The 25358-nt window shown below is 40.9% G+C and overlaps 2 protein-coding genes across 6 annotated transcripts in view; both read right to left on the bottom strand.

Moving 5' to 3' along the window:
• LOC309719044 (bone morphogenetic protein receptor type-1B-like) overlaps window positions 1-25358 on the bottom strand; it is a 71186-nt gene that overhangs the window by 12111 nt on the left and 33717 nt on the right. For 3 of the 5 annotated variants that reach the window (XM_082554829.1, XM_082554832.1, XM_082554831.1), the window contains one exon: window positions 12189-12622. In XM_082554829.1, the coding sequence (XP_082410955.1) occupies window positions 12189-12294 (106 nt within the window). In that variant the 5' untranslated portion in view covers window positions 12295-12622. Of the gene's footprint in view, window positions 1-4138; window positions 4196-12188; window positions 12623-23044; window positions 23136-25358 lie in introns of those variants that run through there. The other 2 variants (XM_082554830.1, XM_082554833.1) reach the window with 2 other exon arrangements.
• On the bottom strand, window positions 1119-2934 carry LOC309719046 (piggyBac transposable element-derived protein 4-like). The gene is made up of 2 exons (XM_082554838.1): window positions 1846-2934; window positions 1119-1756 (listed from the first exon to the last, which is right to left on the bottom strand). Exons 1-2 carry the CDS (start codon window positions 2527-2529, stop codon window positions 1208-1210), a joined length of 1233 nt encoding a protein of 410 aa, XP_082410964.1. The 5' UTR covers window positions 2530-2934; the 3' UTR covers window positions 1119-1207.

The following is a 25358-nucleotide window of genomic DNA, read 5'->3' as shown; positions in this document are numbered from 1 at the left end:
TAGCTGAAATTCCACCAGTGTAAAAGACAACACAACCTGCTCCCGACCACGTTCAGAATAGGTAATCATGGGGATTTAGCCAGGTAAGAAGAAAGCCTCTTTCATGACGCAACTCTGACTTTAAGGTCACAATGGGCTGCTTATAAAATCATTTTGCTTAGCAGTATATCCATCTGACCACTGTTTGTTTTCTTGCTCTTGAATGATGCTGTTTTCAGACATCAGTCCCTTCACCCTACATGTTTTTAATATTCCAAAATACTTTTTAAGTAAGTAGTAGGGATGGGTACCGGTATCCGGTGCCATCATGGCATAACCAGACCGAAAAGCAGCGCACATTTCGGTGCTTTATTTCGGTGCTTCTTTTTCCTGAGCTATGATACACTTTAGATTCTAGCCAATCATTTTACGTTTCCGAGGATAGTAGGCGGGTCCAGGTACATATGTTCTTTTAGAGCAGAGCTACAGATTAAAAATACACAAGGCGAAGCGGTCAAAAGTCTGGCTGTACTTCACAGCAAAATATGCAAACTCAGCAGCCTGCAACAAGTGCTTTAAGCTGATACTGTGATACTGTCAAAGGAGGTAACACCTCAAATCCGACGGAACACCTGGCGACGCATAGCGTTTTTTTAAAAGCCGAGAAATGCGCCGTATTTGATAGCTTGCTGCAAGACCTCACACCGTGCACATCTACTGCGGGTGGGTTGCCAGTTATCGGACCTGGAGTTAGCAACAGCCCCCAAAAACCCGAAGATTAGAGTCCTGGCCCCTAGCCCTGCCAGTGTAGCAGAAATGATGACGGATGATGATGGCAGCAGCAGCCGTTCTTCTCTGCGTGAGTAGCTTAATGTTGTTCGTGTGTAATTTACGTTGAGTAGGCTAACCACGTTATTAAATTAATGCATGTAAGGTGAACTAGCATCCCCAGGCTTCTACCTTTCTACCTATAAAACCCGGAGAGCAGTCAAATGGTGGAAGTGGAAGCTAAATTGGCTAGTCATTCATATGTATATTAGGCTGTTAAGTAGGAATTCTGGAGGGAGGGGAGTGGGGGTGGGGGAGTGGAGTGTTTCAGTTTGCCATCTTGGGGAGAAATCAACACACATGGGTGTATGTCCTTTGTTGCTGACATTTATTGATAAAAACAGTACAAAAAACCAACCATTTGTACACATATTTACAAATAATTCAACATTGTCAGCAATCACTCACAATCCTGGCACTGCCATGGTACCTGTAGTCTGCATTTACCACATGTGTATCTTTTGCAGTGAACACATCGCACAGTGGCCTGATTTTTCTTGCATTTGTGTTTGACCTGACACGTGGCTCTTTTTCCAGGGCTAGGTGTGGAGGGTTCTGCCCGAAGCAACTGATCTTTTCTTGCCTTCTTCGCAGCTACATGAGAGTGAGCCAACTCTGTTGCAAGCGCCACCAGGAAGTCCACCCGTCTTTCCTTCGTCCCGGTGCATGCTTGATACAGCACATGTGCATTCAGTGCTGCCATGTCAATCATGTTATAAAACACGGCGACTGGCCAGCGCCGTGTTCCTTTGCGGACAGTGTACTCCCGAACCATCTGGTCCATCACATCCACGCCACACTTTGTTTTGTTGTAAAGGGTGACAGTGTTTGGCTTCCTTTTGGTGGTGTTATCAGTCTGAACCACGCTGTGCATGCTGCTAAGAATATAGACTGTCTTCTTCCGTTTGGCCGCATACGCCGTCAGCGTGGCAGCAGAGGTTGAAAACACCTAAGAAATAAGATAAATTGTTATTTTCATAGCCCTTTTACACACAATGAAACACATAAACATAGAACCACAAAAGACCTGCAACATACCTGAGTGGTGAATACATTGCGATCTGTCTGTCTAGTGGATTGAGGAATTTCCCTGCGAATCCTGTTGACTGTGCCGAGGATGGTGGTTTTCCGTCTAAGAAGTTTTTGTGCCAGTGAAAGCGATGTGAAAAAATTGTCCGTGGTAACATTTCTGCCCTTGTCTAGGAATGGTTCCATCAGCCTCATTACTACATTTTCAGAAAGTCTCTCCCCAGTGGGACGACTGGGGTCCTTGCCAAGATATGGGAAGACATTGCAAATGTACTTGGATTTTAGGTCGCAAGCCACCCAAAACTTGATCCCAAACTTGTCAGGTTTACTTGCAATATACTGCAGGAAACAGCACCGAGTCTTTGATGGGAAAAGCTGTTCATCAATGGTGATATGTAGACCAGGGTTGTAGCACGTGATGCAGTTGGTGACAAATGATCCCCACACACTGGAAATTGCAGCAAACTTGTCAGTCTTTGCTCGATCACAGCGGGTGGACTTGTCATCAAAGCGTAGGTGTTGCATGATGTTTTGGAAGCGGTTTCGTGCCATAATTCCAATTATCTGTGGGTTTCCCAGGTTTGCTGACCAGCAGTCATTTAGAGATGGAACCCTGGTAACCCCCCGCAAGATGACAATTGCAATAAATGCCATTAGTTCAGGGAGGTCCATGAACCAATGAACATGCTCCATGCACCACTCAGCAGGCCATTTGTAAATATGTGTACAAATGGTTGGTTTTTTGTACTGTTTTTATCAATAAATCTCAGCAACAAAGGACATACACCCATGTGTGTTGATTTCTCCCTAAGATGGCAAACTGAAACACTCCAAGTTGGTGACTTTTGGAGATTTGTTTCCCTGGATGATTGAGAATGCATCAAGATGAAACACAAAAGGAAGCTCACCGCTTTTAGCAGCTCCCCCACCCCCTCAATCACTCACCCCCACTCCCCTCCCTCCAGAATTCCTAGGTAACGACCTAATATACATATGAATGACTCCAGCATTTGACTGACTGCTCTCCGGCTTTTAAAGGTAGAAACGCAAAATGATGACTCCGCGGGGGTCTAAGGTAGAAAACCAAAATGACTGCTCTCCGGGAGTCTAAGTGCTAGCAAACATCATCATAGCTACATGCGGCTGTCTTCTTGTTTGATGGCAGATACTCCCTTCACCCTGGCCAAAAAGGCTAAAATGACCAAAGAAAAAGTGGAAAACAGTTAAACATGAGAAGTTTTTGGATAAAGTTTGTGTTTTTTTCCATTGTTTAAGCACTGCTTCCAGCCAAGAGTGATACCATATATGCCCCATAGCTGCAGAAAAGGCTAATATTGTTATCTTTTTACAAAAAAACAGCTGAACATGAGAGGTTTTTGGACCAATTTTGTGTTCTCCATTCTTTAAGCACCGGCACCGTTTCAAAAGTACCGGTTTGGCACCGGTATCGGATAAAACCTAAACAACACCCATCCCTAGTAAGTAGGCACATTCACTGGCACAAATGTGTAACCTATAAAATACAGGTGTATATTAATATACAAACGATCCCAGCAAAATGTCTGACCACCTTGTGTGTTCAAAATATATGATTATACTATCATTTACCTCACACTCTAAAAAAAGGCTTAAAACTAAAACATTACATGCTCAGACTATGATGCACACTCATTAATAAGCAGCATTAGGTTACAATATGCACACCCTTTCAGTAAATTCAAGCTTGGCAGCTATTTTTATCATATTGGATGTGCTATTCCCATGATATCATCATGTGACTCATTGTTCCATCATGGTGGTATGCAAAAACCATGCCTATAAACTGATAAACAATGGCCTCACACCTGCCAAGCTGATAGCTGGCCATAGCAAATGTAACAACTCAAGCCTAAAATTTCACCCAGAAACACACACTGTCTGATAATAACAGAGAAATAAAAACACAAAATCATTTCACAAGCTAACACTGCATCTAGAAATGGAGAACCACGTTTGCACAGTGAGGATACTTTGCATTGTCAATCCTTTATGTGTGAATCAAAATTGCATGATTTTGTGCATTTGCATCACAAAATATATCCATCTATCCATCCGATACAAGTTCTGAACATTCAATAAAATTACTGAGCAGCTGGAAGTGTTTAAGTGTGCAAAGTGTCTAAAGGTTGCAAACAAAAAGCAAACTTTTTAGAATTGCTTCCAACTGCGGTGACTTTGCACTGTTTCCCTTTCTGTCTCAGAAAGTTACAACTCAAGAAAAAATATACATGCATTGTACAAGATAACCATCTCAAATTGATACCTTCATTTAAATGAAGCTTGCTTTCTTTGCTCAGATGGAAATATGTGGGGGTTTTTCCTCTCCTGACAGAAAGAAAAAAAATGGAGCCACTTTAAACACACATCAGCTACATGAGTTCTTTAAATAAATACTCAGAGTGACACAAACTTTAAATACAAAGCACTGCACTCATATAGGCCTCACAAATCTCAATGTGCATGTATTCCTTGAGGCAACACTGACTGAAAAATCAAAGTTCAAATGTAAGTCTGGCATTTGTAAAACACTTAATGGCTCAGTGGGAAAACTGCTGGCTCCAAATGATCAAGACCAAACGTCTACTCAACTGTAATGCACACAAATAGCTTGATTACAGTTAATGTTCAGATTAAGATAAAAGTTTGATTAAGTAGTTTACATGAGTCACAGTAACCCAGCAAAGAGAGAAACACTGGGGTCACTCTGTTATTAATGTCTGGATTTGAGACGGGACAAGAGAAGGGAACTGCTTTGACTTTGCGAGTGGCTGGAGGTTGATTCCCATCCACAGGACACTGGGACTGGAACTAAAAAGTAGAAAATTTAAAAACTATCAAAATATAAAAATGCAATATGGGTTTGTTTCTGAGACACCAACTGCCCGTGAACTTGTGAACTGGGCAGTTGGATGGTCTTTCCAACTTGGGTAATTTATAAGAATAAGCTGCTTTTCAAACCATCATTTGATACTATCTTTATCTAATAAGTTGGAGTTTCATTTCCTCTGATGCTGAACTCCTGTGACCTGATTTGATTCTACATATGAAGCCACTTTTTTCCATACCTATTAGTGTCAAGTTGCTCTTTTGGTTTGTAATGTGAAATAATCAAATAAAAAAAATGAATGCATATGCACATTTAAACTACTTGAGATGTTTATTTCCATCAAAAGGTAAAAGAAAGAAAAACAAAATTAAAAATTCAGATCCCCATCAGCTTATGTTTAGATCTAATTGTAGGCTTACTATAGTAACATTAAAACATGTACATAATACAAGCACATAAATGCATGATAATATATTTTAAATAATATTCTTCCATACCACTGATTGCTTCCAAGTGATCCCAACACCATCATCAAGTGCTGGAATTTAAATATATAAAAATGTATGCATCTCTGTAACTGCAGGTTTGCCTAATATCTATGAATTTTCATTTTAAAGTTCTGAATCAGCTTCGCCAGTTAGTTTATGAGTACAGTGGGTTGTTTGGGTTGTGGGTTGTTTGTGGAGCATCACAGGTGCAAAAAAAGTGCCAAACACAGATATGTGTTATAATTTCTCTAAACGAGTTAAAATCTTGATGAGACCATTTAGATTTATTTCATATAATGGAAGTGCATTCACTCTGTAAATCACTATAATGTCGACTAAAACTCCATTTAATACACACATGCACACACAGAGACACAAACACCTACTTATTGCTGTAATAGGAGACCATAAATTACTGTGCAATTCCTCTCTCTGGAATAATGTAGCATTCAATAGGGGCAATCAAAACACCTCACGTCAGTAAACCAAACCTCACACCTAACGTACTGACACACACACACACACACACACAGCAGTTGTCGTGCAGAACTCTAAGCCAAAGACAGTGTCTGCTTATACTAAATGATAACGTAACGGAATGTAAATCAGAGATGTTCAGCGGTGAGAATGAGAACAGGCAAATATGTGTGTAGGTGAGTGTCTTTTTTTGGCAGCTTTGGGAGCAGAGGGTGTGCATGAGGTTTATGTGTGTGTGGAGGGAGGGCTGATGGTGTTAACATTACAGCTGCCATGTGTTTATTTCCAGGAGTTCTGGTCTATGCTGTCTCCGTCATCTCCACATGCTTAAACTGTTACTTTCCATCCATCTACACCCTGCATGTCTGCAGAGTATGTGTGCATGTACGTATGTGTGCTTCGTGGGAGGATATTAATGTATTTCCTACTTGCATGTGAATAATGCGGGGGATGTGGACATCCATGTGCACGCACGGGTGTGAGTACAGTTGCATAAGTCTACATATGTTTACAGCTGCACGCGTCCCACAGTCTCCTCTGCGTGATTAGCTTCCCATTAACTAAGTCGCATATCACCCATCAGCACATCAGTGGCTCCAGGCCTTCTCTGCACCATCTAACTGGCCAAACAAGCTGTTGTCTAGACCCTTAAAGCACACACACACACACACACACACACACACACACACACACACACCATCTGGACACCGATTAGGTACCTATCAAAGCATACAATGACTCTATTGCAAAGCCATTTGGTTACAAGTCAACACATGACCTCAAGTTAAGTAGTGAATTTATTCATTTTCTCTGCCTCATTCTGTCTTTTATTTTTTCACCAAAGCCTGAAACTGAAGAATATCTAATGGCCAATATGTTTTAGAATTAAAGCACAGATTGTGGTGTCGTCCTTAAAGGTTCGAGATACTTGACTCAAACAAGTAAACCTGTAGATGAGGTTATAAGGCTACAGATAGGAACACGAGATTCAAAAAGTGATCGAGTTAGAAATAGCTCAACAATTGTTTGGTATACAGGGTTCAGACAAAATGTTTAGTTTTTAAACAGAAAAAGGAGAGATTGAAGTATACAGTTAACTTTGTGAAAACGCTTGCTATGTCTTAAAATATAAGACGGGCACTGATTTCCTATCGAGACTGACATTGACATGGATCACTATTTTCTCTCTGCGTGTCCTTACGTTCATTTACCCTCTTCTTCATGTTAAACAATACCAAATCTTCTATACTGAATATCTCTAAGAAGCCTGAACTCAAGTAACGGGCCCCAAACAACGATCAATTACCCTCTCCACTCCCTGCTCGCCCTCCCCAATCCAAAAAATAGTTCCAGGTGGTGAGACTGGGAGGGCAGGATATCATGGAGGGAGTGCGAGTGCATGGAAAACCCTAAGCCCTCATAGTCCCAGTGCACTAAGGTTGTCACAGCCAGCTTTCCTTTGCTCCACTCCCCTTCACCTGTTATCTGTCTATCACTTTATTGTGTTAGACCATGTTGGGCAGAGAGTGATCAACTCACACAATCAGAGTATAAAGACGTTTTTCTCGCATAATCGCAGCAAATTTGATTTCCAAGATAGAAGTTTTGTAATTTGATGCCTAGCTGTCATCCACATGCTGAATTTACTAACAGCCACCCATTGAAATTTATATTAATAAGCAAAATATATATAGCACAAGTGATTATATGTCTTTGGACTATTAATACAAATTTCTGTTCTAATCATTCCGGCAATAGTTTGTAGGATTTTGCTGAAACTCGCATAATATCAGTGCTTATTATTGTATAAAAATTATCCTTTCTTTCTACACTGCCTCTCTCTCTTTCTCTCTCACACACACACACACACACACACACACACACACACACACACACACACACACACACACACACAGCTTCCCCTGCTCCAGCTGTGTCTTAAGAAGTCAGCGCCAGACCGGTAATCTGACTGGGATAGAAGTTACTGGATCTGTATCCATTACAGGATGTAATACCCCTCTATCCCAAACTCTCAACACTTCCCCTTTCTGCACCTTTCAGAGGTCATTCTGACTGTTTCCTCCATTTTTCTCAGCGCTATAGCCCCATCCAAATATAATGCAATTTGCTTATTGCACATTGCTTTGTAGCTGATGGTTACCCACTATAACAGCCATTCCAGGTGGTGAGAGTAACCCTCTAATGCATTTTACCACAATCAAGTTTCAACCCATGTTGTGCATTACACCACTGGTAGTTGCTTCACCTGAGAAAAGTTTCGCTTTTTTACTTTGAAGTTGCTGATTTTTATTGGTATTACATGGTTTCTAGTCACAATATCATCACAAACCGAATACACAGAACTTCTGGGTAACCGACACACTACAGCTACAGGAGCTGCTCAGCCAGGGTAACCCATGCTATGAAGCTCCCAGCACACAATTTCTGTGCTGATGATGCTGCTGGTTTGAAACTCCTGAGTCAGCAGAGCATTACCACCATGAACCTGAGCACTCAGCAACCCTCAGCACTCAGTAACAAGTTGCTGGAGTTTTTAAATGCTTAAATTCGCCAATAATACCAATTAGAGTTGATCGTAGAATATCTACAAGAGAAGAACTTTCATAAACTGGCTTGTTGCAGTAGTGACAATCTATTTGCAGTATCACACTCCAATTCAGTGAGATCTATAGAATGTCCCAGTATTTTACAAATGTTTGTAAAGGCAGACTGCATGGCTAGGAGCTTGGTTTTATACATCTATGACAATGTAACTGAAAACACCTGAATTCAAAGATTAAAAGGAGTAGCCCAACACTTACAGGCCCCTTAAGTGTCAGTATCAAAAATGGTGTATTTGAGACTCATATCTGTGTCATTACTTTTATAGTAGAACAATAAATTCTCAAATGTCACCACATTAGTCTTCTGGGTACCAGGTTGTTAAGCCTGGTCAGGCCATGGTTTTTGGTGCAAGCTGAAGAAGAAAAAGAAGGAAAAAAAAAATCACATAGAAAATTGACAAAGGGAAAACAAATACTAATAGAAAACCAATAACAAGCACTAAAATGTTCCCCCTCTGGCTCAACGTTATAGTCAGGACATCAGTAGTTCTAATGAGGTATCAGTTTTCTGCATGTGAACAGAACACATCCTGTCAGAAAGCTTTAAGGGTGAGGAATGGAAAGCACAACTAACGGCACGGTACACTGAGTCACATCTCAAGTGCTTCTTTTCTTATTTTTTTAAAGCTGTGTTTTATTCCAAAATGCCTAATGACTTCCTCAGAGCAGAGTATCTTCAGAGACCCTCTCTGCATCCCTAAATGCAATTGAATGAATTCACTTGGAGTTGATGGGAATCATCTCTTTCACTGCTTTTGATTTTCTCAAAAACTAACAGCCAGGGCAATCCGTAAGTATGAAGTATGTTACTTTTACAATAAACTCAAAGAACTATGGCAAATTCTTAGGAGCTCGAGAACACAGGCAGCAAGTGTGATGTGTATATCTTGGCCAAAAACCAGGTAAATGTTTTATTCAGATAAAATAACACCTGAAATTCCACAGAGAGCAACAGTCTCATTAGAGAGCAGTGACAAAAGCAAAGCAACTGGCGGAGCTTTGACTGTGAAAACTGATACAGCCGTGCTTATTTCCACCAAGGACAATGAAATGTAAGCTATCACGCTCGCTCCTCACTTCCCAGAACTCACATTGAAGGCTGCAGCGTGGTGTAGGTGGAAGGTCACAAAAGATTTGTGTGTATGAGATTCATAAAGTGTGCATAAGAGTGTGATTTCCCTATACTGCCTATGCCCACTATGCGACAATAAGGAATACAATGTTACCTATTTGTTTACCGCACAGACAATGGCGTATAAATGCCAGAGGGCAAAATGTGACTTTTATGCAGACACAACAGAGTAGGCATTTTACTGGCTGTTTAGAAAATTAACTACTCCATTTAACTATTTAACTACTCACCTGTGGCAACATGAACAAGGAATCCCAGGTATAGACATCTATTCAGTCTACCAAGTTATTTGTGAGTTGTTACGGAACAAAGACAATACACCGAGGAAATTAAGATACAGAAAGAGAAAAGGAGACGGAGACAGTCTTGTACATAACAACCACCTCGCTCCGTCTCACAACTTCTTTTAATTGACAAATGTTTGCCTGTTGAGTCACGGCTGAATTTATTGACAATCAATCATCTGTATGTCAGCCGATGAATAGGCCTGTTGCTGGTCCAATCAGTCATCTACGCGTAAGCCAATAAATGCGACTAACAGGCCTCAGGAGAAATGCTTTCTGAATACAGTTTGGACAGTTTGGATCAGCACAGTCCCTTTTTTGTGTTTCTGTTTATTATGTGAATTTTGCTGATGCCAGCAAATAAAATAAGACAATGAATTAAATCCTAGCATCTCAAATTCACACGCTAAGAATTTAAAGGCTATTCAGCACAGAGCAGTGTTCTAACGCTTACATATAAATAGTCATTTTTCATTCTTTTAGCTTCTAAATACTGGCAATGCCGGGAAGGATTTATGAAAACTGGACTGAAGATTTTCTCAGCAAATGCCTTACAAATAGAAAAAACACACACTGTGAATGACTAACTAGGAGCATAACACAAACAAGAAATCTTGGGTGAGGTCCAACATTGTGTCAGATTTAACAGTTCTTCTTTGCTGGCAGCTGTTCTGCGGCATCTTGGACGGAGCAGTCGGCGTTACCGTGCATCTAAAACATGTCGACACTTTGTCAGTTTGCACCCCTGTGCACTCAGGTGTGCAGTTTCATGCTTAAAAGCACATAATATTTAAAATAACTGTTATTCCTTCCAAAGCTCCAGTTATAAATTATGAAGCAGCACCTGAAAACAAAGCGAGTAAATCAGAAGGAGGGAGCTCGGCACAGACTGCTTCTGGAAAACCACCCAGTGACAATGACAGGAAAGATATACAAGACAGAGGAGATGACTTGCTGCCAGAGGTCGCAGGAAGACCTCGGCACATAACATACTGAGCATGAGGTATGAGCGTTTGCTGGCTTAACTTCAGGGCTCCCGGCTGAAATAGCCTACAATGACTTTAAATAGATCAACGATAAAGAAAGAGATAGATAAATAAACGCAGACACCATCATTAATTAGAAACACTGTCCAAATCTACACTCTGTGTTTAACTGAACAGTGGAAAGACTAACATTTAAACTCTTGAAAACCAAACTTTGTTTTTAAATTACTGATTGGGAGGAAACTCTACAAAATGCTCTTGTTACAGTTAACCCTAGAAGAGGGCATGAAAAATAACAGAGGCTGCGAGTTAACCCTTAAAGCTGAGCTAGGGAGCACCTTTTTATTGTCGCTGGAAAAAAAATTCAATATAACATTTGAGGATGTTGTAATTGAAGTAGAATTAGACGAACCATAGCTTCTTGACCTTCCCCGAGGCTTTAGAAAATCTGGCTCACGTCCACAGATTTGAGTTAACTGCACTTCTTTTCAGTCTGGCATGTAGAGGGTCAAGTGAAGTATAAATGCGGTAATATAAAGCCTGAAAATGTAATCATTTGTGGTAATCCCATCAGTTAAGCATAAGACTTTCACTTAGGAGATTGGGGTTCAAATTCGATTTGAAGATGAAACTCAGGCACTGTTAAATAAGACGAATGAACCGTCTCCTGTCAGACTCTTTATTTCTACTTACTGCAGCTTTAAAAACAAGTGTGATGGCACTAAACGCAACAGAGTTTTGAATCTGACACGTTCTCCCTCCAACACATAACAAATCACAGTTGAGATACCAAACATGGTCACAGACAAAGCGGCCGGCGCGTGTAACATCAGTGTCAGTCTGTGAGGATGCACCTCTCAGTGTGCTTGAAGAAAATGACAAATATATTGTAAATGAACTGACATATGACTCAGTTATTATTGCAGCATAGAGTGCTTTGAAAGGGGTGTGATAATTCATGAAATGGGAACATCTTTCTTCTTTTTGCATCACAAGCCGCTGGTTGAATATTAGCTTCAGCAGCATTCATGTGCATGTGTTAAATACGCAAATTTAAAAATCATAGACTTGCTTGAAAATGTGTCGAATCAAATTTCTCATTTCAAAATCACAGCCCAAAGGAAGAGACAAAACACTGCCCTGTGCTTATTAAAAACCTTTTCATAATGACATGAAAATCAGTTATAACGCACAGAAAAAACAGCAACATACTATAGATATTTGGGATCATGTCCACTTCATTTGCATTTAACGTTTAAAACAGATTGTCATCATGGATTGCTTTCACAAAATGAAGGGCAAGGTATAGCACAGATTTAAGACGCAAGACTTAATGAGTTAAAAACTGGTAAACAACAAAAAAAACTCTAAAGCAATGCTTCACAGTGTTAATGGGAGTAAGAGACGTAATGAGCTGTTGTGGAGCAACTTCAGCACGCAGCTACTTAAAAAAGTTCAGGGGAGCAGTCAGCAGAGAAAGTTTGCAGTAACTCACCGTGTCCTTGCGCATGCAGAGAGAACAGTCCAAGCAATAGTAGAGAACTCCAGCTCCAGAAACAGAGAGACAAACAGCGCTTCAGCCTTTCTCCCTGCACTGGCATGGTAAGAGTGTGCCGCCGCTCCTCTCTTCTCTGGTCTCCTCTCTTCTCTGGTCTCCTCTCTTCAGCGCTCTCCGCACGATGGGATCCGCTCACACGCCGTCGCTCCTTCTCAGTGTGTATGTATGCACCAGAGAGAGAGAGTGGGTAGCAAGAGAGGCGGGGGTAGTATCAGGCATGCGAGCTCCTGAATCTGCGAGTGCGAATGTGTGTGTGTCTGTGTGGGTCCACCGAAACGTGAGAAAGTCCACACCACACAGAACACACCGGCAACAGCAGCAGCAGTTGGAGATGATTGTCCCCCCAACCCTGTCTGACAGTAGCAGCCCAGCTGAGAGAGAGAGGGAGAGAGACAGACAAAAAGGGGGAGTTTACTTCACTTGCCTTGTAGGGAGGGCTGGCCCTCTCTCTCTCCACACACACACACACACACACACACACACACACACACACACACACACACACACACACACACACACAGGGAGGGAGGACATGGGTGGAAAGAAAACAGGGGCAGAGAGCAGACAGGAGCAAGATGGGGTTTTAGAAAAAAAAAAGTAGGAGGAGGGTGAGGAGGACATTGAAAACAAGCAGCACTATCTGTGGGATTCTGCACCTTTAACAACTTATAGATATCTGTTTACACTTTGTTTTGGAAATAAGACTGTTAATCGGGTGAGATTGACATAAAGTGTTGACCTAACAATAAAGCAGTGCTACAATTGATCATACAATACATTTCAGATTACTGCAGGAACTAAAAGAAAATCATATAACATCCACATGTACTTCCTTTCATGTGATTGCAGCGGATCCTAACTGTTGTGCGTTTGCATGGCCTAAATGGGAAAATTGGACCAATGTATGTTCAGTAAATATATCAGAATAGCTGAATATCAGAGTAACTGCCAACACTGGAGGTACTGGATAAATCTGTGTAGTACTTCAAGTATAATTAAGGGAAAAAATATACTGTATATGGAAGAGGCCCTACTTTAGGTGTGGTTTAATAGAGTGGATTTGAATTGTTCATGTTAACACGTAGGCAGGCTAACCTGTAGTGTACTTAGACACCCTTTATGCATATGGTTTTGAGCCTAAGGCATTGACCTTTAGCTTTGGTCTTCAGCAGGCTGGAACGAGCATATGCAAAACAACATTTGAATAAAACTGCACTCAGGTTTGTGTCACCGACGACTCCACAGTCTGCACGGCTGGAGTCGGGTTTATCATTCCGAAGAATTCTGCTTTACAATCCCAGATTTACGAAAAGCTACTCAAAACACCTCTTCACACAGTGGCGTGCTATTCAAGTAGCTGGCCTAGACACTTTGAAGGAGCTGTTAGAGATTACATCACCCAAGCCTGGAGCTTTTATACTAATAAATAAATGGGTTGAGACACTCTAATAGACCATTTCCTTTCCAGAGCTATCCTCTTGCCTGTAAGGCATGCTTTCGGCAAAACCGCGTGTGTGTGTTTGTGAGAGTGCACGTGCGTGTGTGCTGGTAACACTTTGCTTTTAGCTGAAAATATGACAGACCTGAAACACCACAGAATGGGCAGCTTTTTTTTTTTTTTCCCCTCCTCAAAACACAAAATGCTGAACATTGAAGTTTCGAGGTTAAATAGATGGGGGTTTTGTTTTCATGTTAATCTGCCTCTTTGTTGCTGCCGCTGTTCTTTGCACTTCTTTTCTTTCTCACACTTGTTCATGTTGGTCATTAAAGGCAAACAATAGGCTGCCTGGCTCCCTCGCTCTTCGATGAGAGCAAAATATCACTTCACAAATAAACCGTCCTGCCCTGCCGCTGCCCTATCGTCTTTCTGTCTGCCCTCATCATTGCCTCTCTCAAGCCCTGTTCACATACAAACAATAAATGTTCTTGTCAATTTTCCTCTCCTGTGAAAGAGAAGATCCAGTCTCAGTTTTTGAAGCAGGATGCCGAGCTGGGGATGTTTAGCAAATAAGAAGCGGCCACTTGTGTAACTTGATATTTCAATTAGTATTTTGACAATTAATTAACCAAATACATCTATTTGGTGTCTTTCTTGCTACAAGATTACAGTGATCTGATTTTTGAATAAAATCCTTTTTTTTTTTGCCCTTTCTGAACTTCTGAAGTCCTGGATTCGGTTATAAAGTCAAAATTTTGAAGTGACCATTCCAGATAGGAACGTTTTCCGTTTTGGAAAACCACAGCAAAGTTTCTCCTGTTTCATGCCTTCCTAAATGACACACAGCTTTCTTTATTACCATTTCTACTCTTTCCAAGATTTTTTTTTTTTTTTTTTTAACTAACAAACTTAGCTGCCCTCCCCCTTCACTTCTGTGTTTTTCTTCTCCACTCCTTTTCCCACTCCCCTCCTCCAGTGAACCAGAATGTCATTTCAAGCATGTCTAACCACGGGAAGCCTTTTAAAAAACTGTGACAGCATTTGCCCCCAATCCCCAATAGCTGTGAAGCCCTGTGTGTGTAAGCAAGTAATGAATGTCTGTGGTGATTTGCCTGAGAACAGAATATCATATGCAGATTGAGGTATGATCCCTTTAAAAGCTGTTACTTTAAAGGTACTGTAGACCAGTGCTCCATCACACACACACACACACACACACACACACACAGGCTATTCTTCACTGGTGTCACCCTCATGCTGGGTCTATGATGAATGGCTGAGACTGTCATGAGCGAAGGATGAGCAGTAAGAAAAAAGGGAGAGAGAAAAAAGCACAGAAAGGCCTCTGACAAGTAAAACAAAGGGGAGAAGAGGGAAGAATAATAGATGTCTGAAGCCTTTTAGAGGAAAGCTTTTTTGAAGAATTTAGATAACAGAAGGAGGAAGTTGACCTTTAAGGGATATTTAGAGGAATTCAAATTTAAGAGCAAAAAAAAGCTTATACTGATAACAGGAGGTCAAAGACATAAAAATACAAGCAACACTTCTACTTTACGTCACAAATGAGTTGCTCAGAAGTCTTTAAATCTGATGCAGAGACCACTGTTTATTCTGACTGCTTGTATGCTAATAGTGTTCAGGCCCCTTTACACATTCAGATTATAAGTCTCAGCAAGTGCTTGGGGTCAGTAGTTTATTCAGCATCCACTCTTTCATCATTTTTGACAAGCTGTCATAACACAACAACTTCACTTGTCAGTAGCTCTCAGTGTCAACACTTCAAAGGAGGTGGACTGAAAGTTGCCAGTAAACACATTTAATTTCTGATCTCGGAAATTAGAAACAAATAATACATCTAATGAGTTGTTAGGTACAATTCAGAAGTTTCCTCCTCGCCAAATGGACTCTATATATATCGCACTGCACAATCTTAATTAGCAATCCTGAACTATCGCCTCTCCAGAACTGCAAACTATTAACTGCCGTGTCACCCGTGGTTTTATAATACCTTGGAGATAAATGAGAAAGGGTTCTTTCTATTAAGATCAATGACAGTGAATGGGAATGTAAAGATATGCTAAAATCACTTTCAGTTTGTAATCATGCCAAAGCAATACAGTTCAAGATTTAACACAGATCTCCCAATCTTAAAACAGTTTCGACCCAGCAATGTGCTAGATAGAGATTGGTACCCTAACTCATTGCCGTTGCTAATGTCAAAAGCTGCAAAGATACCGATATTATTATGGAGATGGACCCAAAGTTTCTTATTTGAGGTCTCTCTGATAGAGTACATTTTTCAATAGGTCTATTACTTACTTGCACTGCAGTGAAGAACATCTTACTAAAGTGGATTAATGTAAAAGAACCAAGTGTTAAACGCTAGTGTAGAGTGCTGTTTTTTGGTACTCTTGTTTTACATTTTTTGCCTTTTTGTCTTTGTTTGTTTGTCTAAAAGTGTGTGCTTAAAGATTTCAGAATGGATCCATCCTTTGCTTGTAAAACTGGAGAACAATAAATATATTTGGAAGAAAAAAAAACTGTCATGTGGACTGATGTGGATTAAGGATGAAAATAAAAATCTGGTATTACTTATATTGCTAAGGTACAATTATATTAACTAGGAGAGCTGCAGAAGCTTTCATTATATGTAGACAACAGCTTTATAATTTGAGTGAAGTTAACTAGATCTCTGTAGCGTGTTGCTAATCTTATAGAAAGTCTATAGCACTGAGACTCTTCTCAATCCTCGCCATTCTGTCATCAGATCATGAGTACTCCCATCATCTATAACTAGGGATCTACAAATATTGTGGTACCATGGAATTGCGTGCCATTGACCTTGACTATCACTGGCCTTTTGGCAAATACTATGACGAAATGACTGCTGAGGGTGATAAAGATGACATATGACATCCTCTGCCTCTCTGATTGCATCCTGTGAGATGGACCTCATTGTAGTTGATCAGAAAGTATCAGCTTTGTATGTAGCTTTGTTGCCTCACAGCTAGAAGGTTGTGGGTTTGAATCCACCATCAGGCCGAGGCCTTTTTGCGTGGAGTTTGCACGTTCTCCGTGTGGGTTCTCTCTGGGTACTCTGGCTTCCTCCCACAGTCCGAAGACATGCATTTAGTAGCATTAGGTTAATTGGTGATTCTAAATTGCCTATAACTGATGTGAGTGTGAATGGATGTGTATGTCTGTGTTAGCCCTGCGACAGACCGGCGACCTGTTTGGGGTGTACCCTGCCTCTCACCGTTTGTGAGCTGGGATAGGCTCAAGGCCCCACACGACCCTGAGCTGGATAAGCGGAAGAGAGCGGATGATAAATAGACAGAGCATCCAGGAACTACTTCTGATAAAGTGCAGTCCTAACATGCAAAAAAAAAAACCTATCCATAGCGATTTTGAATAGAGGGTAAAGTAGATACGCAATTTTAACTAGATAAAGGAATAAAAATTACACATTATTTATACAGATTGTTGTTCTTTGTTTTTCGAAACAGTTGAATGTGTAGCAGTGCAGCAGTGTTAGGAGAGTCAATTTCTGATTACCAGAGTACTTTTTTTTTTTTTTAAAGTAGGTGTTAAGACTTGAAGGTTTTCACAGGCCACTTACTGTAATTTCTGTCTGGGCTCAAATTCCAAATATATAAATGGACTTGGGATACTTGCGACTCTACATATACCTATTCAAGCACATTGTCTCCACATTCGGATTTCTTTGGGATTTAAAAACCACCTTACCTTTTCCTGGCTCACTTTTAGAAGCATTTATCCCTTTATTTGATGTGTGAACTGACTAAAAGACAGGGGATTAAATCCATTTTAGTGAAACACCTCCGTGGCACAGCAGCACATCTGCTAATCCCCACCCATTCACTTCAGCATGTCTTTAAACTAACAAGAGGTTTAACATAATCTGCTTTAAGTCTGTCCATTCACTCCTATTCACTGGTGCATTTACATAGCAATCCTTTGTAGATGTGGGAGAGCTGTGTGTGAGAGTTGCGGTAGTACTTCCTCTTCCTCCAGTCCATTTGTACCCTCAGCTCCTTCGCCTGAGGGAAACCTAAATGGTGGTTTAGTTGAGTTCATTTGTTGTTTTAGTTTTAAAATGTTCATACAAAGCACTGCAGTTAGCAACAATTTAGATCAAGACAAGTAGGGAAGACATGATTAAAGTGGTCTCTAAGGAATGTATGAAGTGCTGTGTGCAAAATGGGATAGGAAGGTAATGATTAAGGATGGAGCAACAGGGCTGCAAATTACAGGTGATGCTAAGCCTTTTCACCCTGACTTAAACGACACAAACTCACCAGAGAAATACGATTTCCTCCTTCTGTCGCAAACACAGCCAACAAAAGTCAACCTAGGGCCAAGGAATTGGTGAGAGGAATAAGGACACGAGGAGTAACGCAGAGTTCAGGGAGATGTTGATGAAGCAGTGAAAGAAACTAAAGCCCGTCAGGTCCTCCTCTGTCCTCAACACTAATTTGTACTTGTTTGACCTTTCACCTTTATGAGAAAATACCTCTGCAACACTGAAGAACCCCTTTTTACCCACAAATATGGAAAGCTAAAATAAATAATATATTATTTTATATTATTTAGTAAGCAGTTACAGAGTGATGTTTAGATCACTTCAGAGAATGTTAAATTAACTCAATGTATTACCACTTGATCAAATCATAACCATAACCAGTATTTGTCCAACCACAAATAAGATATTTATTCCCTCCCTGAACTGCATGTCGGATGCTAGTAGGAATTTTTTCCATTTAGTGAGATCCTGCCAGACAGGATTTTTTTTTATAAGCATTTATTTTCCTTTACACTCACTGGCCAATTTTTTAGATATGCTGGGCAAGATTTATCCAACTTTCTGTACCCTAAATTCCCTGATCTTAGCCAAAGGGAGTGGCACCCAGTGTGGTCTTCTGCTGCTGTAGCCCATCTACTTCAAGGTTCACAATGTTGTGTATTCAGAGATGCTCATCTGCACACCTTGGTAGTAACAAGTAGTTATTTGAGTTGCTGTTGCCATCAGTTCAAAGCAGTCTGGCTATTCCTCTCTGACCTTTGACATCAACAAGACCTTTTCACCCAGAGAACTACTCACTGGGTTTCTGTCCATTTTTCAGAGACTTCTCAACCCCGGTTCTGTGGTAAAATCTCAGTAGATAAGCCTGTCTGGCACCAACAACCAAGCCATATTCAAAGTCACTGAAAACACCTTTCATCCCCATTCAGTTTAAACTATAGGAGGTCATTTTGACAATGTCTGCATGCTTGAATGTGCAAATGAATTGCTACCGTTTGATTGGCTGATTAGATATATGCATTATCAAGCACTTAAACAGGTCTAACTAATTATATGGCAAGGAAGTGTATATTATTTTCCATTTCCTGTCTAGCACGGTTAGGTTTAGTCAGCAGCACAGGAGCACCACAGGGAACTGTGCTGTCCCCACTTCTCTTTACCCTGTACACCTCTGACTTCTGCTACAACTCTGAATTATGCCACATTCAGAAGTTTGCAGACGACACGGCCATCATGGGGTGTATCTGGGATGACCAGGAAGAGGAGTACAGGAGCCTGGTGAGGAACTTTGTCACATGGAGTCACACAAACCACCTGCAACTCAACACTTCAAAGACCAAGGAACTGGTTGTGGATTTCGGGAGGTCCAGACCAGGTCCACTGCCAGTTCAGATAGAGGGAGAGGAGGTGGAGGTGGTCAACACATACAAGTACCTCGGGCTGTGGGTGGACAACAAACTGGACTGGTCATGCAACACGCAGAACCTGTATAAAAAAGGACAAAGCCGACTGTACTTCCTCAGGAGGCTGAGGTCTTTCAACATCTGCAGGAAGCTCCTGAGGATGTTTTACCAGTCAGTGGTCGCAGGAGTCCTTTTCTATGGCGTGGTGTGCTGGGGGAGCAGCACAGCAAAGAAGGACTCATCCAGACTGGAGAAACTAATCAGGAAGGCTAGCTCTGTGGTTGGCATGAAGCTGGACACTCTGGTGACAGTGGCAGAGAAGAGGACCTTAAAGAAACTGATGGACATTATGAACAATGCCGGGCATCCTCTGCACACGGTCGTAAACAATCAGAGGAGCCTATTCAGCGACAGGCAGCTTCTCCCAAAGTCAAAAACCAACAGACTTAAAAACTCCTTTGTCCCACACGCCATCAGACTGTTTAACTCCTCACTGGAGGGGAGAGGGAGGAGAAACAGGGGGACAACTGAGTTGTAGGTGCTTTTGTTTTTTTTTTGTCTCTTTCTTATATTTGACTGTGCAATAATCACTGTGCAATATACTCACTCAAATGAGCAATCCTATTTATCCATATTGTATATTCTGTATCTATATATGTGTATATGTGTATATAAGGTGTATTTATGCTTATATCCTTACTCTCATTCCCCTTAATGTATCTGTAACATGCAACTTCTTTCGGTGCTTTGCTACTGGAAACTGAATTTCCCGGAGGAACCCACCCGAGGGATTAATAAAGTTTCATCTAATCTAATCTAATCTAATCTAAACTAATTGGGTAACTTTAGAAAAAGATCCTCATAAAATACACCACTCCAAGATTGTCGTCTGTGTCTCATGTTTTCTGCTAGAAATCTGGTCATGTGGGTTTTGGATGGTCAGCAGGGTGTCTGTGCCAAACTATGCTTAACCTAAACCTTATTATGAGCCTTTGCTTTTTTTTTTCTCCAAAAGGAAGTCAAGTCCCCTAAGGTGACTGCGTAAACAAGTTTATACCCTCACAGCACAAGTAACACAAAACACATTCACACATCACAGAGAGTTAGGTGTTGGGCCACTTAAACTTAATGAAAGCCTAATGATAGACTGGGAATTGGGTTTTACAGCATGTTATTGTCATTGTGAAACCACGCACTGTATCACTTTACAACCGCCATAAAATCACTGAAAGGGATATGTGATTAGGGCGAGGTAGAAGAAAACTGAGACGGAGTATTAGGTATCCACAACTGTAATCATGATATCATAAATGTTTCTATTATTTTCTGAATTTCTTTTGCATATATCCATGATGAATGCCCACGTGTACCATCAAGCTATGTAGCAAACACAATGTTTTTCTAGATCATTTCAGAAAGATTAATGTCCTGTTATTTTGCACTTAGGCACACAGCACGCAAAGAGAGAATGAAAGCCTCGAATATTACTTTGATGTTAAATGTTAGTGAAGACGCTTTTGATTAATAGGAAACAGCTAAATAAGCAAAATAGGAATCATAGGATGTCGTTTTTAAGAGAAGATGAAACACACACACACACACACACACACACACACACACACACACACACACACACACACAAACTGTGAGTCTAGAATAAGCAATCCCCCACCTTCCACCTCCCTCGCACACATACCATCACCCCCCAGACCCCCACAATCACATGAGGAATAGGAAAGGGTGCTGGGAGGAGGAACCAACTGGCCAAAAGGGTGGAATGTTAAATTTGTCTTGCTAAGGTAGACATGCACACAGAAAACAGAAGACCTACTTCCTGAGTGGGAGCAAAAAGGAGAGTTGAGTTTTCCCACCTGCTTCGTGGGATCGTTTTTGCTGCCTACTTTTTCTGATTCATAAATGAGACAGCTTGCTAAATACTGCAAAACACAATCTGCAGCCACCCACCAACACTTTTTTTTGTTCCCCACAATGACTGGCCTCTGCTTGTTTATCCATCTGTCACATAAAATATCTGATACAGCTCTAGCTGGAAATGCGATCAGACTTTGAAGAATTTTCTTCATCTGGTTGGCACTGCTAACTTGGATTGTTAACATTAATTATGCAACGAGTGCATCTCAGCTCTCAGTGCAACACTGCAGAAAGTCAAACTCTGATGACTACTACCTTACAGCAGGGAAAGCCTCTGTGATTCTGTTTAGATGCAGTCAAGCACCTGCTTCCTCTGGTTACACTTGAGTTGAGGCATTTGTTGTTGTTTTTTCTTTATCCTCAGCTTAGCTTCTGTTTGCATCTCTTTGGTTTTCGGTTTAAAAGTGCAGATGTCTCCCAGTTACTGTGTGTCACGCTAGAGCATTTTATCCAAAACAACAAGCATGCCGGCAACAACTCCACACTCTCCTCACATTTTAGTTACAGCTTAATTATTGTAGTGAAACAGCAATCCTTGTCAGCAGTACAAACATGTTAACCTATTTTATATAAGGCACTGTGCACGTGTCTTGTGCCATTTTTATTTTTCTTTCTCTTACTGCCAAGGAGGCAGATTTCACAATTGGTCTTCAGCAGTACTTTTCTCTTTCACATTTTTCTTTTGGACATTGACTGCTTTTTCACTTATTTTCAGTGTATGTCTAACCCGAGGGATAAATCAGTATTGTGCCTAATAGCCAAAGTTGTTGTTAACTTGTAAATGTTTAGCTTCTTTGTTATTGGTAACATGTTACTAGGAATCTTTAAAAAATGCCAAACAATACTGTTTGGCAGCCATAAAAGATGATTTTTGTGCCAACAAAGTACTATTAGCTGAGAACTAGGCACATCTAGGCATACCACAGTGTGCAGTGTGTCTTTAAAAAAAAAATTTGGAGGAAAAAAATTGGAGGACAAAAGAAGCCATATGTAAAACATGGTGGAGGCTCCATCATGGTCTGGAGCCGTTTTTAACATCTTGTCAAATTCAATCATAAATGCAGGAAAGTACCATCTGATTTTTGATCTGGAAAGCATCTGTTTGGCAATGGCTTTATTTTTCAGCATAACAATGATCGCAAACATACTGCCAATGCAGAGAAAAGGCAAAATGGCTTCCCCAGACCCCGGGACTAAACATCACTGAAGCGCTGTGGGATTGTTTTGACAAAACGCGTAACAAAAGGCATCACAAATCTAAAGAAAAGATTGGGAAGACTTGGTGCTGCTGCCTCATATATTGTATTTTCATGTGTGTTTGCACATGGTTCAATAAATCACTGCACCTGTTTCCAGTTTTCCAAATAAACTAAAACAAATAATGCTATTCCAAGACTTTTGCACATTACACTAAATTCAAAAGCCTTTATGAGAGAGAGGCATAGCATGGAAACTTTCAACAGCAGTTCAATCAGCTATAGAGAACACATGTGCCTGTTGCTATTGCAACTACATTGCAATAGCTATCAACCAAGGGAAGATAGCGTCTTCGGGTATGTATGACATAATCTAAATTCTTTAACTTTCTTAGTTTTATTTCCCTTTGTCATAAATATAGTAATACTTTCCATGATTCCAAAAACACTCATTTAAAAACACAGGGATCTAGTGTTTATAATTACCCTGTAGAACTAACCTGGTTTTGCCCAGATTATGTAGGAGTTTAGGCTAATAAAAGAGCTACACGTGGTTCTTTGGCTAACGACAACTGTTTTCTCCAGCCAAGAATAGCATAGCCCAATAAAACCTTTCAGCCTCTGTGGCTGGTCCTATTCACCGTTGTTTTCTCCTACTCCCCCTCTCTTCCAGCCTTGCATATACTTATACCTGCCAGAAGAGAAGAGAAGAGAAGAGTCCCATATTAGTGGTTGTTTAGGGCCAAACAGAGCATAGTGACACCAGGGGCAGGGGGCTAACCTACAAACTGCCTGTGACCCCGACACCTGCACGAACACAGGGACACATACTGATATAAAAGCACGTACACCGGTCCAGACACACACACACAAACGCACTTATTCACAGATCACTGCTTATGACACCCGCTTCTCTAGGCCTGCCAAAAGGCCACCATTTGACCACCTGATAATACCGTCTGCTAGGCAAAGCACTAATGCTGTGTAATCACTCTTCCTCACAGACTTTACCAAACAATTAGATACATGCTGCCAGCGATTCAAAATAGTTTTTTTTACTGAAGACTTCAAAGGAAAGCAATGAGAGCAAGTTCAGAGGTCAGGGCTAGAATGTAGGGAGAAAAGACTTTTGATTAAAGACTCTTTTTGATTAAAAGAGGCACTGAATAGAGAAAGCAGGATAAAAGAAGAAAGATAAAGAAAAAGAACATGGAAGCAGCTAATGATGTTATGAATGAATGGGAATTTATTGCCAAAGCATTCAGTGGCAAAGCTTGAACCAGCTTTAAACTTTTATGATTTTCTCTTATCTGTTAAGTGTGATTAATCGACCAAATTATGATTGAATTTAGCAATCTAAATCGAGCATGACCAATTCATTTGAATCCAGTAAAAATCTAATAGAAACAATGCTGGCAGTTACTCGGGCAACTAGCAACACTTTTGTTTTTAAGGGATTTTAAACTAAGTATTCTGGAGTTATTTTGGTTAGAGATTATTGTTATTTTATACCAGCACTTGGAGCTCATTCACAGCATTGGTATTGATATATCAATACCAATGCTGTGAATGTCAGCTTACTACTAAAAATTGGTTTGGCAAATGTACTTTAAAAGTAGGATGGCCCTTTTTTCAAATGCTATATGCTGCGTATATGCAGTGGCTTTGCTGATATTATGAACAGGCGCATACTGGTGTCCTATGCCTGCTGAGGTTAAGGTGTGTGTGCCGTGAGCTCAGTGAAGCAAATTGCTTGAAGATCAAAAATTCCCTGCAACAGTTGCAGGGCTACCCATCTTATATTCTGTTTCTAAATACCAAAAGGTATAAAAATTAGATGCCGACTTCTTTGACAGAGCTGGTCTGAGCAACTGAAGTAAACTCAACCGATTTTGATTTACAGTTTGCAAGAATAAGGTGCCAGGCAGTATTTTTCTGTGAATCCTGGCTTATCTCTCACAGAACGTATGGCTTATGATTTGAATGCTAACGAAGTTAGACAGGAAGCAAGGACAAGGGGACACAGTGTTGGGCAGGGGTTGAGTCAGATGATGGAGGTGGTGGGAGCAAAGCTGGTGTCGGAAGGGTGGTGGTGGGGCATGAGGGTCTGCTTGGGGTGAGAGGCGCAGTGGGATAAGAGCGTGGGGAGTTCATGCCCCTGAAAGGCCCTTTTCGCACTGCATAAACAAAGAGATTACAGTGAGAAGGGGCTCAGTGCCGCTAACAAGCAGTGCTGCCACACACACTCGTTTAAACTCGTGCACACACAGTCACATCCTCATAGGAATCATACACGCATGCATGCACGCACACACACACACACACACACACACACACACACACACACACACACACACAAACAAGGACAAGCTCATGCAAACTAATGTGCACTCACAAACACAGCATCAACTCAATAAACCTACGCACACAAATAACAAGAAGCATCACAACATAGTGGCGCCACCTGTCTCCTCTTCACCAATTAATGAGCTCCCAGCTCCCGGGATGCTACAACGGGGTGGCAATTAGCAGCAAAAAAAAAAAAAAAAAAAAAAGGAAGAAGGAGGAGAAGAAGAAGAAGAAGGGGGGAGTCATAAATGAGGGAGACAAACAGACGATGGGGAAAGGGGTTGAGAGGGTAAGGGAGGAAGGGGCTGAATCAGCTAGAAACAGTCAAAGTAAAGAAAAGGGACAGAGTGAGAAACACAGAGGACAGGTGATGTGTCCATGTAACTACTTGCATTCATGATAGTTTATTTTAAACCCACATTTTTAAACTGTCTGTTTTTTTCAGTCTTAGGTGACAAGGCAGGA

Source organism: Aulonocara stuartgranti (assembly GCF_965226115.1).
Source record: "Aulonocara stuartgranti genome assembly, chromosome: 12".
Lineage (NCBI taxonomy): Eukaryota > Metazoa > Chordata > Actinopteri > Cichliformes > Cichlidae > Aulonocara > Aulonocara stuartgranti.
This window is presented reverse-complemented; position numbering and strand designations above follow the sequence as displayed.

Bases quoted from the DNA above. Each gene is read 5' to 3' on its own strand.
- LOC309719046 (XM_082554838.1), bottom strand. From the start codon at position 2,529: ATGGAGCATGTTCATTGGTTCATGGACCTCCCTGAACTAATGGCATTT. The intron at 1,757-1,845 runs GTATGTTGCAGG...CTTATTTCTTAG, and splicing joins GCAATGTATTCACCACTCAG to GTGTTTTCAACCTCTGCTGC.